Source organism: Typopeltis vanoorti, chromosome 21, assembly GCF_054136105.1.
Source record: "Typopeltis vanoorti isolate ZY-2024b chromosome 21, IOZ_Tvanoo_1.0, whole genome shotgun sequence".
In the NCBI taxonomy this organism is placed as follows: Eukaryota; Metazoa; Arthropoda; class Arachnida; order Uropygi; family Thelyphonidae; genus Typopeltis; species Typopeltis vanoorti.
This window is the reverse complement of record NC_143569.1, coordinates 59,677,876-59,696,728: the sequence shown is the minus strand read 5'-3', so window position 1 is coordinate 59,696,728 and position 18,853 is coordinate 59,677,876. Positions and strand designations below refer to the sequence as shown.

The window sequence follows — 18,853 nt, the reverse complement described above, 5'->3', positions numbered from 1 at the left end:
ATTCCCTTTAAAACTTTCTTACATGTTATTCTTTTCAATATGAAATTCAATTTTATCCTGCTCAAGACTAAATAGTGATCACTTCCAATTTCAAATCCTCTGTACACTCTGGTATCCTGCACCAGGGAGAAAACATCACTATCAACAATAACATAGTCAATGAGACTTTTCTTATTCCTTGCCTCTTCTTTCCATGTGAATTTGTGCACATTTTTATGTTGAAACATGGTGTTAGTAATAATAAGTTCATGTCCTGAGCAGAAATCCAACAGATATTTGCCATTATTATTAGCTTTGCTCTTTTCTCCAAATTTTCCCAAAATATTTTTGTATGTCTCACAATCATTTCCTACTCTACTATTTAGATCCTCAATAAGGACCAACTTTTCCTTTTTCAAAAGCCTCAAAAAATTCCTCCACTTCTACCTTAGTAGAACTTTCTGTGAGACCATAGGCACAAACAAGTCTCATTGTCCAGTTCCCCATTCTCATATTTACCCACATTACTCTACTTGAGACTGACTGCCATTCAAGAAGATTGGCCTCGTATTTTGTGTTGAATACTATGGCTACTCCTTCTTTTCCTTGATTGTCATTGCCTGAATATAACATTTTGTATTTATTGCTCAGAAAGATCTCACCAGTTTTTGTCTTTTTTGTTTCGGTCACCCCTATTATGTTGATCTGGTACTTATCTAATTTCTCAGTTAGCTCCATTTCTTTGCCATTCAGGCTTCTTATGTTGATAGTACCGATCTTTAACTCTGGTGATGTTGAGTTGGGGTTTGTTTTCAGATTTGTTCCAACAGCTGACTTTTTGCTGTTCGCCCTGGTTCCCTGGCGAAAACAACGAGGGCCTTGTTTAACCGGGCGATGTCCCAGCCGGCATGAAATTTTGTCATGTTGTACCATCATTTTTTATTTTGGTATTTTTTTTATTATTTTTTGGTATTTGGTATTATTTTTGTCTTTTTAAACCTCAGAAATCTGGCCTCTCTCAACACGGAATTGAAAATCCAAACCATAGGATCCATTGGGAAAAGTCTAAACTTTTACATAGATCTTTATATAAACATGAACGTTTATACAAAGGAAGTTCTGAAGCCCTACTACACAGACCAAACTTAAACCGGAATGACGTTCTTACTATTCCTCAAGTATGGAAAATTGTCATACAAAATTGTGTTAAATAATTATTATTTTTTTTTAATTTAATTTTATTTATTTATTTTTTTATTATTATTATTTTTTTACTTCTGTAACACAATACGCACGTTTAATGAGATTCTCTTGTAATCATGCGCCCTAACTGTATGTTATTCCTATTATTGTTTTAAACTACTGTACTGATGATGTCCTAAGATACTTAGGATGAAATATTTACAATTAAATAATTTTCACTGTGGTTAATATGTGTGTTTCTTTTAATTATGATCGCACCACAGGTTTCGTTATTTAAAAAAAAAAAAAAATTTAAATGATATTATTTCTCATTTTAATTTTGTTGGACAGGTTGGTGATGTGCCTTTTATAGGTTTGGCTTCTGTACAGGTCCCCTCGAAGTATTTCGGGGAGATTTCCATTGGTATGTTATCTGGCTTTTTTCCTTAATCACTGTTAACATCCTACCCCCCCCCATTGTTTATATACTACTCCTGGATCCACAACATTTTCTTTTTTAGATAGCTCTTGCTTTAAACTATTATTCACCCATTTAATTCTCACATGATTTATTCTCTTAACTCTGGGGGATGCAGTCAGATATAGCTGTTTTCAGACACCTTTTGACCGCTTTTCATGCAATGTTTCAAATGCCTTCTCAGTTTATCATAATCATCTGCTTTCTAGGAATTTCATATGTATAACTTTTCTTAATCAAAGCTCTAACATGATTTGTCACCTTCCAAGTCTAAACAGTATGCTCACTTGACGCATAAGTCATCTCATTTACATACAGATTATCAAATGCTATAACTAGATCCAATACTCTTGTGCAGCAAGTCCTTTCTCTCACATGCTGCATAAGGTTGTTATTCCTCATTAACTCTATACATTCTAATCCACTAATCTTGCATATTTTTTCCTGCCTCGAATCTACAGTATCCTCATAGCAGAAATCACCAACACTTTTTTTACTTATTATTTATTAATTTGTCTTAGATCATTACATCATAATTCTTAATCACATACGCATTTTGATCTCAATAGGCAAGCTGATCACTACAAATTTCATGTTAATTTTTAGCATTTTGGTTAAAAGAGACTTTATTTATTTATTACATATTCGAGTTTAATCTTTAACAGAGATTGATGCAGGTTTTAAATAACATAAATGTCTTTAAAAATGACAAAGACAAAATATGTGTGACTTACCTTTTCAAACATTCCATAAGGAAAAAGTCTTGTAACAAAATTTAAGATCAAACTTGCTGAATAGCTACTTTTAAATATCTGAAAAACAAAGTTTAAGAATAAATTATGATTGCATAATCACAGCTGAATTTGGAAAATCTTTTGAATATATAAAACAGCATTATATGCTTTAATCAGACATCAGTATCTGTTATAATGCACTCTCATGGTCAAGTCAGATTTTGAAGAGAATATTATGAGAATAGGAGAATATTAAGCCTTTCCATACAACAGTTGTTCTAAATGTCCTTCAACTGGAAAAGATGTATTTCATGCTCATCATGATGAAAAGAATTTTTATATGGATTTTTAGTCAGTCTCCAACAGAGGTAGCAGAGTTTTTTCCTCCTGGAAACTAGGGTTTTTTAATTCCACAAATTGGCCAGAGACATATGCAATTAACAAACAAAAATACTGTTAGCAGATAATATGGGTAGTGAGAACAGTGGATTAAGTAGTGTACATGTTAGGTTGTGTGGAGCAGAATTCCCTTCCACGATGAGTCCTTGGATTTGCATGGAGGTATAACATAATAATAATGACGTTGATATAGAAGATAAATGTAAAGAAGGTGGCAAAACATTTTCAAGAATACTAAGAGAGCTTAGAAATGTAAAAGTACCATAAAAAATATGTGTTCTGCAACCCCTACTATTTCTAGCAAAAAGCTTCACTCCCAAAACCCAATGAGGTGTGGGAGCGACTATACAGTGTCCAGCAACTTTAGCCAGCCTAGCTGGCTGAGTGGTTAACTAATCCACTCTCCAGCTAATGACTGCAGGTTCAAATCATGCCAGGGGCATGGATGTTTGTGATTGTCCAACTAAAGCTTTGGGGAAAGGTAATTTGTGACTCTACCACTTTTTCTGGCAGAAGGCTTCACTCCTAACTCCCAAAACGACGTCACATGTGAATAACTAACTATATCTTCTCTGTTGAGAATGCAGCTAAAGTTTTCTATGTTCCTACCTATTTACATGATTTTTTAATTGCTGATTTTCATGCCAATTTGTTACAGTGTTATTAAGTTTAGTCAGAGAAACCTGGAGACTTGCAATGGATGTGTTTAGGAGTACAATGTCATCTGCATAAAGCAAAGAAAAATAAAGCAAAGTTTGATATATCCATGTTTAATGCTACTTTCTTTCATAATGCGACCCATATAGGTTATGAATAAGGGTGAGGATAATGTGCATCCTTCAATTCTAACTGCTGACTTAAGCTTAAATATAAGACTATGCACTGCCCTGTGTAATGTTCCATTTACCCCATACAACTGCAGTGTTTGTAATAGCTTTTCCCTGGGCACCTTGTCACATGCCTTTCCAGATCTACAAAATTTACATTCAGATCACTATCATATTCCCATGATTTCTCTACCATTCATCATAACATGAAAATATGATCCTGACAACCTCTATTTGGCCTGAATCTGGTATGTTCTCCCAGTTTCTCTTCCATAACTTTTCTCAACCCCTTTTCGAGTATGCTTGCATAAATCTTACCTGGAACAAACACTAAGTAGAGAAATTCCTCTGTAATTCTTATATTCAGCTTTATTCCGTTTTTTATAGATGGGAACTATGAGAACTCTACTCCAATCATCTGAAATTTGACCTTATTAGCAGGACCTCTGAATCAGGCAGTGTAACCATGCCAAAAGTTTTTTGATCTACATATTTCAGTATTTCTAAATGAATATCATCTACTCCAGCTGCCTTTCCATATTGCAAGACTATACTGCCTTTTCTACCTCAAGTATTGAAATTTACTCCTATATGCATTTCTCTTGAAAATTTTCTACTGTCACAGCTTGTTTTATTCCAGATATTCAGGATATCCTTATCTTCAGTTTTCATATCAACTCATCTTTGATTCCTTTTACAGTACATTTTCGTCCATTTCTAAGCTTTTTCAGCCTCTAGAACATTCTGCCACCTTCTTGATATTCATTTTCTATATTCTTACCAAAATCTTCTCATGGAATTCTTTTAGGGCAGCGTTTCTCAACCTTTCTAAGCCCAAGGTCCAGTAAAATGCCAAAAACAATACTACAGACCACTAATTCTTTTTTAAATGTATGTGAGAATTATCAACATTTACATATTTACATATATATATACATAAACATTTACAAATACAAATACAAAAACATAATCAAGTTGGAAGTAAATGATTACAAGTGTATCATCACTTAACAAAGTTTTAATTTTTATTAAACAAATAAAGGTATCAGTTTCTGATTTGCTCTGGGCAAATGAATGGGTTGTCACCACTGTCCTGCTGAGACCCCCATTCATCTGCCCACACTCATTAAACTCACACCACAACAATAACATTTTTAGTGCTGTTGGTACCATGGGCAAATGAATGGGGAATGTCAGCACCGTCCTGATGATACCTTCATTCATCTGCCCACAACAACGTTTATCTTTAATCTCCATTCATCTGCCCACAACACGTTTATCTTTAATCCCCATTCATTCATCTGCCCATACTCATGAAGCTAGTCCCACAACAACTTTTATCTTCACACACTCTCTGATTCGACCTGCAACATTTAAACTGTTCCATTCGCTAAGTGCATTGTGAGACAAGGGAAAAATGTTGTTCTTATCTTACTCTATTCATCATAATACTGAATACGAACTTGACATCCCTTGTCCTGTCCAAACCATCCCCTGCATATACCCAAAAATTTCACTCAGAACATCCCGAAGCCATTAATTCCCCCACCCACACTTCCGGCCGATAAGAACTGCATTATTTCCCTGAGGAGTTTTCCATGACCAGCAAAAAATATTTAAGACATCTTGTTATGTGAGGTCACACTGAAAATAACTTGTTATTTAGCAGTTGAGCCTTAATAAAATTAACTAGCTTTACAGTTTTAAATTCTGGTGGCATTCCTTTGGAGGCTAAAGCTTCCCTATGTACCCAATTTATATCAGGAGCTACTTCCTTAACTTTAGAAACAATCCCACTATGCTTGCCTGACTGTAAGGGTGCGAGCTCCATCCGAACAGAAGCCCATACATTTTTCCCACTGGATCCCATTGTTTATTATGTAATTATTGAGAGTGAGAAATATTTCTTCTCACTCTCAAGAATATCATCATGAATGTTGTTATAACTCGAATATATCTTACATAGCATATTAACTGTGTATCATCTGTAACATCAGTAATCTCTTCTATTTGTAACGCATGAGGACTCTTCTTAACTCTTTCGATTAACTGAGATTCTGTGTCACCAGCCATATTATTAATTCTGGAACCTACAGTGTCATTGAAAGAGGAGTCAAATCAATATCTTTTAGTAACTGTTGCCAAACATAGTTTTTACCATCTCTTTTATAGCTGGAAGTAGTAAATTTTCCCCGATAGAATGAGGTTTCCCTGTTTTCGCTATGCACAAACTTAAGAGATAGATGCTTCCAGTGCCTTGCTATTAATCGAACTCATGGCCAAAACTACATCTTTCCCATGATTTAATGTTGCTAAGTGTTGCTGAAATTAGCTTTTTTTTTTTTTTTCAATTTGCTTATTTTTCACATCACAATGTTTAGTTTCTAAACATCACAATGATTTTCATGCACTCGTTGGACAACACTTCATAATACAAAACATACCGAGGTTTCTGTTCACTTTCATCTCCACACCAAGTAAATCCGAATTCCAAATATGAACTGTTATATTTCCTACTGTATTTTTTCTTTGAACTGCTTATTTCTTCTACTTTAATAGTATCAGATTTACTCGCTGTTACAACACATATATCACAATTAGGGTTAGCATCACCTGTTTCATTTGCTTTTCTTTTCAAAGTCCTAGTTTTAAGCCACTTTTCCATTATTAAAAATCGTTTCTGAAAAATATAAAAATACTGGGGTCAACTCATGACACACTCTGTCCAAGTATCATTTAGCACTTCCGAAGGTATACTGAGCCTTGGCTGAAAGAGGAAAACCTTCAGTAATAAAAATCAATAAACAACAAGCAATTGGTTGAAATGTGGATAACACATGTTCACTTCAATAAATTTAGTTTAATCCTTTATCCAAGTGTGAGCAAATAAAGTTTGCACCTGAAAATATCTTCAGGACTGGGGTAAGGTAGTACAACACAAGGCAACTTGTAGCAAAGGTGGCCAAACTACCATCACTCCTATCTCAGTATCTCCCATAATGCAAAACACATATCCTTGCGGATATGTATAATGTTATGCATTAAGGAAAGAGGCACTACCCATACTGGTTTCGACCTTTAATGAGGTCTCGTCAGTGGGAGCCAGGCCCTGAAGTGGAGATACTAGGCAGAAGCAATGGAGAGGTCATCTTTACTCATCTTAGCTTGGCCACCTTTGCCACGAGTTGCCTGGTGTTGTATTATCTTACCCCAGTCCTGAAGATATTTTCAGGTGCAAACTTTGTTTGCTCACACTTGGATAAAGGATTAAGCTAAATTTATTATAGTCTAACCAAGTGAAAAATAAACTTTCAATATGTTCACTTCATATCTGACAAAACAGCAAGGGAAGGCCGAAGCAATAAAACTATATTGTTGTTCACTTCACCCCTCTTATTATTTGTTATTCTGCAGCTACAAATTATTGCAGTGACAGAATGACGAGTAATAAAAGAGGGGTGAAGTGAACAACGATATAGTTTTATTGCTTCCACCTTTGGACATTCTGATGCTATTTGTTGTTTTTTAAGTCTCCATTTGATTTCAATAATTTTTACTTACTTATTAAATTTTAATTTGTTCGGGTAATTAAAAAATATATATTTATTTAATTAATTTAAGTTTGTCTGTAAACCACCTTTCCAATCATCGTGGACCACAGGTTGAGAAACACTGTTTTAGGGCATCTGCCAACTTATTTGCTAGGAACTTTTGGTATGCTTTTTTTTTCTTTTCTTTTCCAGAATTGCTTCTTTAACTTCTTGTATCCACCATAAGGTTCATATTTTTTCTATCCTTATAGGCAACTTCAACACATTCCTCTCTAGCTGAATCAACCAATATCTTCAGAGTTTGCCATTGAGACTCCAATGTTTGGTTGTCAATCCGTTTCACTTTTTCTTCAATAATGTTTGTATAGTCAAGTCTACAATTTATTTGTAAAAGCTGCTCATTAACTTTAATTCTTTTAAAAACTTTCTTACATATTAAAAGTTTTTCCACATAGTTCATCATCATCATCATCAAATTCCTGCCATGTACCCTCAAGGGGTGTACAGGATATGATAGTACTACATGAAAAAAATTACATCATTATTAATTTCCTATCTACAATTTTCCTCCAAATCAGTCTTTTACTTGTCAAGACTCCACCATTATCAGATCTTATATTTCTATCATATTGATATGGTACAAAGCACTTTGTACCATATCAATCCACCTATATCTTGGTTTTCCTCTGGGTCGTTTTGCTGCCAACCTGGCAGAGAACACTTGTTTTGCTAATCTTTCCTCGTCCATTCTGTTTAAGTGACTATACCACCTGAGATTAGCTCTGCTAACGCATTCCTGGATGCTGACAATGTCAAGTACTTTCCTAATATCCTCGTTTTTAATATGATACTGCCATTGATGCCATCTGTTCATGCCTATAATCTTTCTCAGGACTCTCATATCTGTGGTCTCTAGTCTTTGGTAAAGTGTTTTACTTCTGACCCAGCTCTCAGATCCATAAGTTAAAACTGGTTTGAACACTGTCTTGTATACAGCTAATTTAGTGTTCCTACTAATTTCTCTCTTATTCCATATGAATTTATTCAATTGACTTCCCACCATACCAGCTTTGCTGATTCTGTTGTCTATTTCTATATTTAATTTACCATCTTCAGTAAAAATCGTGCCTAAATAGCTGAAATGTTTTACTTGTTCCACAGGTTCTCCATTCACAACACAGTTGACATTTTCAATGATTCTACCTATTTTCATTGTCTATGTCTTTTTATTGCTGATCTTCATACCATATCTATTACAACAGCTATTCAATTTAGTCAGGGAATCTTGCAGACTTGTAGCAGATTTATTTAGAAGTATAACATCATCTGCATAAAGTAAAGAGCTGACATTAACATCTCCAATTTTGATATCATGTTTAATACCACTTTCCTTCATAATGTGATCCATATAGATAATGAATAACAGAGGGGATAATGTACATCCTTGTCTCACACCAGATTTAACATTAAACCATCTTCCTGTACTTCCTTCAATTCTAACTGCTGACTTACAACTCAAATAAAGACTAAGTATTGCTTGATATAATGCCCCATTGACGCCATATAACTGCAGCATATTGAATAGCTTCTCTCTTGGCACCTTGTCATATGCCTTTTCCAGATCGACAAAACTTAAATACATTGTTATATTCCCATGCTTTCTCGACTATTTGTCGTAAAGTGAAGATTTGATCCTGACAGCCTCTATTTGGCCTGAATCTAGCTTGTTCTTCACCAAGCTTTTCTTCCACAATTCTTCTCAACCGTTTCTCAAGTATACTTGCATAGATCTTGCCAGGAACACTCAGTAGGGAAATACCTCTGTAATTCTCACATGCAGTTTTATTTCCCTTTTTATATATGGGTACTATGAGAGCTCTACTCCAATCATCGGGAATTCATCCCTCTGTCCAGGCTTTCTGAACTATGCAGTGCAGCCACTGTAAGACTCTTATACCACCATACTTCAGCATTTCTGGTCGAATATCATCTACTCCTGCTGCCTTTCCACATTTCAAGCCTTTGATTGCTTTTTCTACTTCAAGTATGGATATGTATTCCTGACTGCATGCCTGGTCAGTGTTTTTTACCACTGTGCTGTCATCACTGCTTGTTTCATTTAGCAGTTTTTCAAAGCAATTACTCCATACTTCAAGGATATTTTTTCTCCCGTTTTCATGTCACCTTTATCATCTCTAATTCCTTTTACAGCACTCTTTCCTCCATTCTTAAGCTTCTTCAACAACCTCCAGAATATTTTGCCACTTTCTTGATATTTATTTTCTATATTCTTGCCAAAGTCCTCCCATGACTTTTGTTTAGCTAGTTTTACACAGTGTTTAGCATTCTTGCATTTGTCTCTATATTCTCTAAGAGCACAAGCTGACTTATTTGACAGGAACTTTTGGTATGCTTTCTTCTTTTCCTTCACTGCCTCTTTAACTTCCTGTGTTCACCAGGGAGTTCTGATTTTTTTATCCTTACAGACAACCTCACCACATGCCTCTCTGGCAGAATCAATCAATGTTTTCTTCAGAGTTTGCCACTGAATCTCCAAGGTTTGATTCCTGTTCTCAAACTCTCCCATTTTTTCTTCAATAATCTTTGTGTATTTCAGTTTACAGTTCACATCTGCGAGCTGCTCAACTTTTATTCGCTTTAAAACTTTCTTACATGTTATTCTTTTCAATATGAAATTCAATTTTATCCTGCTCAAGACTAAATAGTGATCACTTCCAATTTCAAATCGTCTGTACACTCTAGTGTCCTGCACCAGGGAGAAAACATCACTATCAACAATAACATAGTCAATGAAAATTTTCTTATTCCTAGCCTCTTCTCTCCATGTGAATTTGTGCACATTTTTATGTTGGAACATGGTGTTAGTAATAACCAGTCCATGTCCAGAGCAGAAATCCAACAGATATTTGCCATTATTATTAACTTTGCTCTTTTCTCCAAATTTTCCCAAAATATTTTTGTATGTCTGACAATCATTTCCTACTCTGCTATTGAGATCCCCAACAAGGACCAACTTTTCATTTTTCATTGTGTCAGTTGCTTTTTCTAAAGCCTCAAAAAATTCCTCCACTTCTACCTTAGAAGAACCTTCTGTGGGATCACAGGCACAAATAAGTCTCATTGTCCAGTTCCCCATTCTCATATTTGCCCACATTACTCTACTTGAGACTGACTGCCATTCAAGAAGATTAGCCTCGTAATTTGTGTTGAATACTATGGCTACTCCTTCTTTTCCTTGATTGTCATTGCCTGAATATAACATTTTGTATTTATTGCTCAGAAAGATCTCACCAGTTTTGGTCTTTTTTGTTTCAGTCTCCCCTATTATGTCGATCTGGTACTTTTATACTATAAATTAAAGATGCATAGAAATTATATTCTTAGTTTAATCCTTTATTCAAGTGTAAGCAAAGATTGCATGTGAAGTAACTCTGCACTGGGCAACTTGTATATAGAGGCTAATGACTTCACATCACTTGCCTTAGTATCCCATAATGCAAAGCACATATCCTAACAAACATGTATAATGCTATACATTATGCATCTTTTCAATGTGATATCCTTATCCTCTTAGTACTAAGTAATGGTCACTTCTAATTTCAAATTTTCTGTACACTCTTGTATCCTGAAGGAGCATGATGATATCACTGTCAACAATGATGCAGTCAATGAGGCTTTTCTTATTTCACGTCTTCTTTCCATGTGAACTTGTGCATAACTTTTATGTTGAAACATGGTGTTAATGACTAATCCGTGTCCTGAGGAGAAGTCTAGTAAATACAGTTATACCCCGAAGTTACGTGGTAGGTGGGACCAACAAAAAGCGCGTAAGTCAAATTCACATAACTCAGGGTATAATTTTGCATGTAATTTATATATACAAACATACAATTGGGATCAAAGGCTTACAAAAACACCTATATTTTTTAAGAAATATAATCATAATTGTAGTTTTTCGTACATAAAAAAAAGAAAGTTACTTCGATGTCAATGGTTTCATAAAATCTAATAGATTTGTCTGACGGCATAATGTCTTTTTCTTGTCACGCAAAATTTCTTCATAGCAACCTGATGATTTTTTTATTCCTTGCCTTGTGGCTACAATTCATTCCTCGTTAGAATCTATGTCCTCCAAAATCTGTAAACATTTCTTTTATGACTGTTCTTACTGTGGATTCCTGTAGATCAAACTTCTTTGCTAGCTCACAAATTTTCATTCCACCTTCAAAATCCTTAATGATGTTGTGTTTTGCTTCCAAAGTCAATGTTTTTCTTTTCTTGCTAGCTGTAGAAGAATCGGACTTGCTTCTTTTGGATGACATTATTATTTTTTATGTGATAAAATTTTTATCAAGAACATAACATTAAACAATCACAAGGTTTGTAGATTATAAAAATCATGTATGAATGGAGACCGCATGAAACACGTCAGTGCTTGTTCACAGCATGTGCGACACTGGCGAATGCAGCTGGCACCGGAAAGATACAACTCGTGGTGAGGCGTGAAGTGGGACGGGAATACGTACATATAAGAAACCGTAACTCTGGATTCGCATAAGTAGGGATACCGTAAGTCGGGGTATGACTGTACTTACCATTATTATTAGCTTTGCCCTTTTCGCCAAATTTTCAAAAAATGCTCCTATATGCCTGGTGGGATTCATTTCCTACTCTGGTGTTCACAGCTCCAACAAGAACCAATTTTTCTATTTTCTTTATGTCAGCTGCCTGTTCTAATAGCTCAAAAAATTTTTCCACTTCTTCCTTAAAAGAACCTTCTGTGGGATCACAGGCACAAATAAGTTTCATTGTCCATGTCCCCATTTTGAAGTTTGCCCACATAACTCTACTTTGAAACTACCTTCCAATCAAAACATTTATCTTTATGTTTGGTGTTGAATGCTTTCGCTACTCCTTCCTTTCCTTGAAAATAACATCCTATACTTATTATTTAGTAAGATCTCACCTGTTTTTTTTCTTTGTTTCAGTGATGCCTTATGCCCACGTGGTACTTTTCCAATTATTCTGCAAGTTTGATTTCCTTTCTATGAATATTCCTTATATTGATGGTTCCTATCTTCAGTTCTTCTAATGTTGGGTTTATTCTTCTTCTAGATGTTGAGCTGGAGCTTGTTTCTTTCCATGAAATCTTCAATTTTCATGTCACCTTTGTCATCTCTGATTTCTTTCACATCACTCTTTCCTTCATTTCTAAGCTTTTCAATAGCTTCCAGAACATATTGCTACCTTCCTGATATTGACCTTTTGCATTTTCTCCATTTCTTCGTTAGGAGAACCTTCTGTAGTGTCATGGATGGACCAAGGTTTTTTTTTTCTATTTTTATTAATTTTTTTTTGTATTTTTTTAAATTCATTTCTTATCTGGTCTGAAAACCCTACTATAGAAACCAAAGGTGGATATTTTTCAAACTACTTCAGGCTTCCAATAAGTGAAGCAGTAGTCTCATACTGGGATATGAAATGCACCGACCATCTAAAATCAAGCACATCTACGTGCACACTGAGATATCTGAATCCACAGCCTATTGGTTGAAGAGCAGATATGCTAACCACTCAGCCAACCAGGCTAGTGAATATTAGGAATATGATCAGGTATTTGAATGGTAACATCAAGAAAGTATAAATTGGAATTTAATAAAAGTTATATTAACACTAAATGTGTCTAAATGCAAGAATATTTTGCATGATGACTTATTTAAATTTATTTCAAGAAGTAAATTTCAAAATAAAACTGGTGGTTGGACAGATGAGTAATCACATTCTCAAAGAAAAAGAAGAAAAAACTGGAAAGAATACAGATATGAAAAGCACTGCTAATTATAATAAATATAAACAGCAATTATTATTATTGATGAAACTGTTAATTAATTATTTTAAAACCAAGTTTGAACATAATAGGTCAAGAAAGTAATAACAATGCTAAACATTTTTATAGATATGCAAAAATGTGTAAAGTAAACGGACCTAACACAAAGAGCATAAAATTCTCACACTTATTTAGATTCCAACAAAGGCATTGAGAATGATTCACACTGCTTATGAGTGTCCATGGGGAAGTATATGAAGTTTCAGTTTTATTGTGTTTGTTGTTTAATATTTTCAGTGAGTCAAGTGTAAATTGTCTATGACCTCAATACTCCTCAGGACAATTTTAAAAGTTTGGAAAAGTAGAAAATAAAGTAAGGGTGAAAAATTAATGTGAAGAAATGTAAGTATATAAAATTTTGTAAAGATACATTTAGATGGATATAAACTGAATGGAAAGGCTTTGGAAAAAGTTACTGAATACTAGAATTTGGGTAGTCTGATTGACAATGACTTTAAGTTCAGGATACAGCAATTAGTAAAACTCACTGGACTACTAGTTTTTTCTCAAAGTTAAGCATCTAAAAAGATAGGAAAGAAATTATGATGCAGTAGACTTTCTATAGCAAGCTCTGATGTAACAAACTCACTTACTATAAAAAACTAGTAAAAAGGCCATCATACAGGTATAATGCTATAGATAAAGTATAAAAAAAAGAAAACAAGACAAGAAAAGAAAGTTTGAGAATGAAGCTAATTATAGTGATGACCAGGAGCATGCCAAGGGAATTTGCTGCCCAGGTGCAAACTTTTATCGGCCGCCCCTTAAAAAAAATAACTAAAAGAAATTGAATGTAGCATTTATCAATGTTGCCGCCCAGGTGCAGTGCACCCTCGGGTTGGCGCAGCCCTGGTGATGACAGTCAGGTTTATGATTAACCTGAGCTGCTAAATTTTTGAGTTATCTGGTTTTTGGGCTGTAGTCTTGCAGCTGATTTGCTATATTTTCTCTAAAAAACATAAAAATGGTTCTGAACACTGTAAAATTGAATAATTCATGGAATTCATACATGTCACTACCCTAGACAGACAAATGTCTCCTGATGAAAGAATGGGATTGTGCGGGTTGGAATTATGGCTGAAGCAACTAAGGCTGTGAGATGAGTATAACATATTAACTACATAGGTTCTTGTAGATGACTGCCTGTTTTTCAGGATGAAAAAATTGAAGTTTCTGGAAAGAAAATCTTCAACTGTAAATGAGACCAGCTTATTTAAATGTATATAATTATATAAAGTAAATTATACTTAGCAAGAAATTATATTCTTGTTTAATCCTTTACCAAAGTGTAAGCAAACAAAGTTTGTAAGTGAAATATCTTCACAACTAGGCTACTTGTATACAGAATCTGTTGATTTTGCCTCATCTACCTTAGTATCCCATAATGCAAAGCACACTTTCTTTTGGATATGTATATTGCTATGTATTATGGGAAGGGTCTCTACCCAAACTGGTTTCAATCATTACTGAGGTCTTTTCAGCAAGAGCCAGAGCAAGGAGGATACCATGCTGAATTAATGCAGATCAATAAAGGTCAAAACTAGTCTAGGTAGTGACACTTCCTATAATACATAGCAATAAACATATCTGAAAGGAAATATATATTGTTTGTATTATGGGATACTAAGGCAATTGATGTGAAGCCAACAGCTTCTATATACAAGTAGTCTAGCAGTGAATAAGCTTTGAGCACAAACTTTGTTTGCTTAGACTTAGCTAAAGAATTAAACAAGAATATAATTTCTTATAATTTACTTTTTAACCAGTGGAAAAAACTTTCTACAAGAACTTATAAAGATCCCTTGTATCCTAGAAGATTTGAATACAGTTCTTTCAAACTACAGAGAACATTTCTTGACATCCTAATGACTCTGCAATAGAGATGATCCCCGATGGGAAAAAAAAAAAAATCCATTTTTTTCACACCCAAATAATAATAATAATAAAGACTCTTAAAAGTAGAAATAAACATATTTTTCTGAGGGAGACTTTCAGTACTGAGACCACATAAAATAAATAAGGAGTTTTATTAAAAATAAGCAATTAAAACTCGATTGGTTGTTTCATACATCGTAAGACTTTTGGTATTTTTAACCACAATTAAATCAAACCAGAACATGTGGTGATAATAATGATACATTGATACATTAAGGTTTCAACATTTAAGGACTACACCTTTTTTGAAATGATAAAAAAAAATAATATAAATGATATAAAGTATTATAAAAATAATAATTATTCACATACAGATGATATAAGAAGCCCTATATTATCAATGGTAATCTTGGAATGATGATGGAGTAGCACCAGAGAAGCAATTTCTAACACCAGTTTTCCATGGTTCTCAGAAGATTTTTCATACTTGCATATTTTCACAAGAATCTGAAATCAAGTTATCACATTTAGACGACATTAATAGATTTACACTTGGTGACATTATAATCAATTCTATGAAAGGAAGTGGTATATGACTTAGTTTTAAATAAAATATTTAAAATAAATACATTTATTTAATAAATGATTTAATAATACACTTATTATATAAGTGAATTTGTATCAAAATTTGAACAATTTTTAGATATAAACTGTAAACTCAGACATACACCTTCTTCTTCTTCTGCAGCTTTTCCCACTTAAGTAGGGTCACTGTTTGTGGTGAGTCTCCTCCACAACCTCCTGTCTTGGGCTGTTGTTGCATCCAAGTTCTTCATCCTCAAGTCATCCTCCACCATCTCTCTCCATCTCTTCTTTGGCCGTCTGCGCTTCCTCTGCACATCCATCTGCATGACCTTTCTTCTCAGATACTCTTCCTCCCTCCTCATCACATGACCAAACCATCTCAACCTTGCCTCCTGTATCTTTGCTCCTAAGTTCGTAACTTTCACCATTCCCCTTACATAATCATTTCTCAGACGATCCTTTCTGGTCACACCGCACATCCACCTAAGCATTCTCATCTCCGCTACCTCCATCCTGCTGTTATTTTTCCTCGGGGCCACAGTTTCCATAGCATACATCATAGCTGGTCTCACTACTGTCCTGTAGATTTTACCTTTTAGAGTGATCGGTACCCTCTTATCGCATAGCACTCCAGCCATCTTTCTCCAGTTCCTCCATCCTGTTTGTATACTGCATCCCACTTCCTTCTCAGCCTCGCCATCCTCTTTCATTGTTGAACCTAAGTATCTAAAGTCTGATACTGACCTGCCTGATGACATTTCCTTCCAGCTCTTGATCTGTCTCCTGGCAGCCATCCACTTTGCAACACATATACTCTGTCTTACCTCTGCTCAGTCTCATACCTCTCTCTTCCAGTACTTTCCTCCAACTTTCCAGTTTAGCTGCCACTTCTTCTCTTGATTCTGCACACAGCATGATGTCATCTGCATACAACATAGTCCAAGGAGCATCTTCTCTCACCTCCTCCATCACAATATTAAACAGGATTAAACAGGAACGGACTTAATGCTGACCCTTGATGCAAACCAACTGTCACTGGAAAACTTTCTGTCTCTCCCAGGCAGGTCCGAACTCTTGTCTTGCACCAACCTGACATATTTCTCCGGTACCTTCTTCTCCCTCAAACACCTCCAGACTTCTTGCCTTGGCACTCTATCATAAGCTTTCTCCAGATCAATAAAAACCAGATGTAGCTCCCGTTGCTTCTCTCGAAACTTTTCCATCATCTGTCGTAACCAAAGATAGCATCTGTCGTCAATTGACCAGGCATGAAGCCAAATTGATCCTTTGCAATCTCCACCTCCTTCCTCAGTCTTCCATCAAGAACCCTCTCTAGGATCTTCATTGGGTGGGACATCAACTTTATTCCTCTGTAATTCTTACAGTCTTGGGCATCCCCTTTATTCTTGTAGATGGGGACAAGAGTACTTTCCCTCCATTCCTCAGGTATATTTTCCTGTTGACAAACTTTTATTAACAGGTCCCACAGCAGGTCAATTCCCTCTTCCCCTAGTGCCTTCCATGCCTCCACTGGGATCCTGTCAGGGCCTACCAATTTTCTATTCTTCAATCCTCTTTACGGCTTCCTTCACTTCCACTCTACTAATGTTCTGCACCATCCCCTCATTAGGCTCCCCCATCTTCTCTGTGAGTCCTTGCATTTTCTTCATTCAAAAGCCCTTCAAAGTATATTCTCCATACGTTTCTTATATCCACATCCTTCCTTAATACCCTTCCTCCAGTCTTTGATCTGCCTCACATGTTCGATGTCCTTCCTTTGTTTCTAATTGATCATAAAGGTCTTGATATGCCATGATATGTAATAATAATAATAATACATCTATTATTATTATTATTACGTGACACCTCCAAGGAGTCCAAGGACTCATCGAGGCAGGACACTCTAGAATTCTCTAGCTCCACTCTTTAATCCACCACCTATGAAGAACTGCTACTTACCATCATCGTCTACACACAATGCCATATTTTTTGTCTGTAAATTGCATGTGTTCTCAAAGTCAATTTGCTTATACATGGGATTAAAAACCCAAGTTTCTGGAAGAAAAGAGCCCTGCTACCTTTGTATGAGATCAGCTAACTCACCTTCAATTGAAAAAAATCCATATAAAGATTCCTCTCATCATGATGAGAATTGAACTTAGGCCTTTTCTGACCGAAGGGCACAATGTGTCATCATTCTTCTAATTGACCTTCAAAGGCACTTATTGTTAAAGAATAAAAGTGAGATCATGCAAACAAGAACCAAACCTCAGGGACTAAATGGCAAAATTTGAAGAAAACATTAACGGATTTAGTTAAGGGAGTGTTTACTTAAGCTGTTCTCAAGAGTATAAAAGCATGAACTCCATGTAAGCAATTCATAAAAAGAAAAAAGAAATCATAAAGTTTCTGAATAGCAAATTAGTATGTTTTCTTACAGATTATATTCTTCTCATCAAGGATATTTGCTTGTTATAACTTTTTTTTTTTTTTTTTGATATACTGATCTCCTACACGAGAGGTATTCCAGGCACCTTTGTGGTGCCTGGAATGACTAACTTCAATGGCTATGCAACACTTCCGAAAAGTGTAGCAAACAACTGGAATGTAGAGTATGAGTCTAACAACACTACACTACATTAGCAGCTGGTTATGTTTTACAATGAAATGAAAGAGGAATGTAACTATCTGACATAATTATCACAAATTGGTGGAGAATATGCTTAGGACAGAAAGTGTAATCAGTCCAAAGGGGACATAAGAACTGAGGAATGTGCAAATCTTTAACTATATACTGCAGTCCCAATACTTATTTCAACATAGCATAGTTTTAGGCATTGGGAAACATATGTATATTTGAGGTTAGTAAAAATTAAATAAATAAATAAAGTATATTAAAAATTAAAAAAAAAAACATTCAGATAGTGTACTGAGTTCTGATATTAATTAAATGATAATGTGCTATTGATAAACACATTTAGCTATAAAAAAAAGTATTAAATGCGACCCTTATATTGAATTATATTGCTGTTATATTTGTTCTACCTCATTATAAGCATTAGGTAATAATATATCTTTCACTTTCAATAATGAAATGTTATAAAAATTTCTTCTTAATATTATGTAAAATTTACTTACAAATAAAAAAAAAAGAAAAAAAAGTCTTACCTGAATTAAAGTCACGGGTGATGTGACAAGATAACCATCTCGGTGAGAAAGCCACTGTAAAACTAACGATAAAACTCTTTCAAGATGTTCATTAGAATTTATCCTCTCATTGCTAGTAGATGATAAACAAGATTTCTGTAACTTACTTAATGTATCCTGTAAAGAAT

At 34.9% G+C, this 18,853-nt stretch overlaps 1 protein-coding gene across 1 annotated transcript in view; it reads right to left on the bottom strand.

Moving 5' to 3' along the window:
* The window catches only part of LOC150094892 (small subunit processome component 20 homolog), a 468,852-nt gene that overhangs the window by 422,490 nt on the left and 27,509 nt on the right, over nt 1–18,853 (bottom strand). The window contains exons 5-7 of the mRNA XM_090410975.1: nt 18,687–18,842; nt 15,306–15,440; nt 2,374–2,451 (exon numbers count right to left, since the gene is read on the bottom strand). Coding sequence (XP_090267101.1) covers nt 2,374–2,451; nt 15,306–15,440; nt 18,687–18,842 — 369 coding nt within the window. The remainder of the gene's footprint in view (nt 1–2,373; nt 2,452–15,305; nt 15,441–18,686; nt 18,843–18,853) is intronic.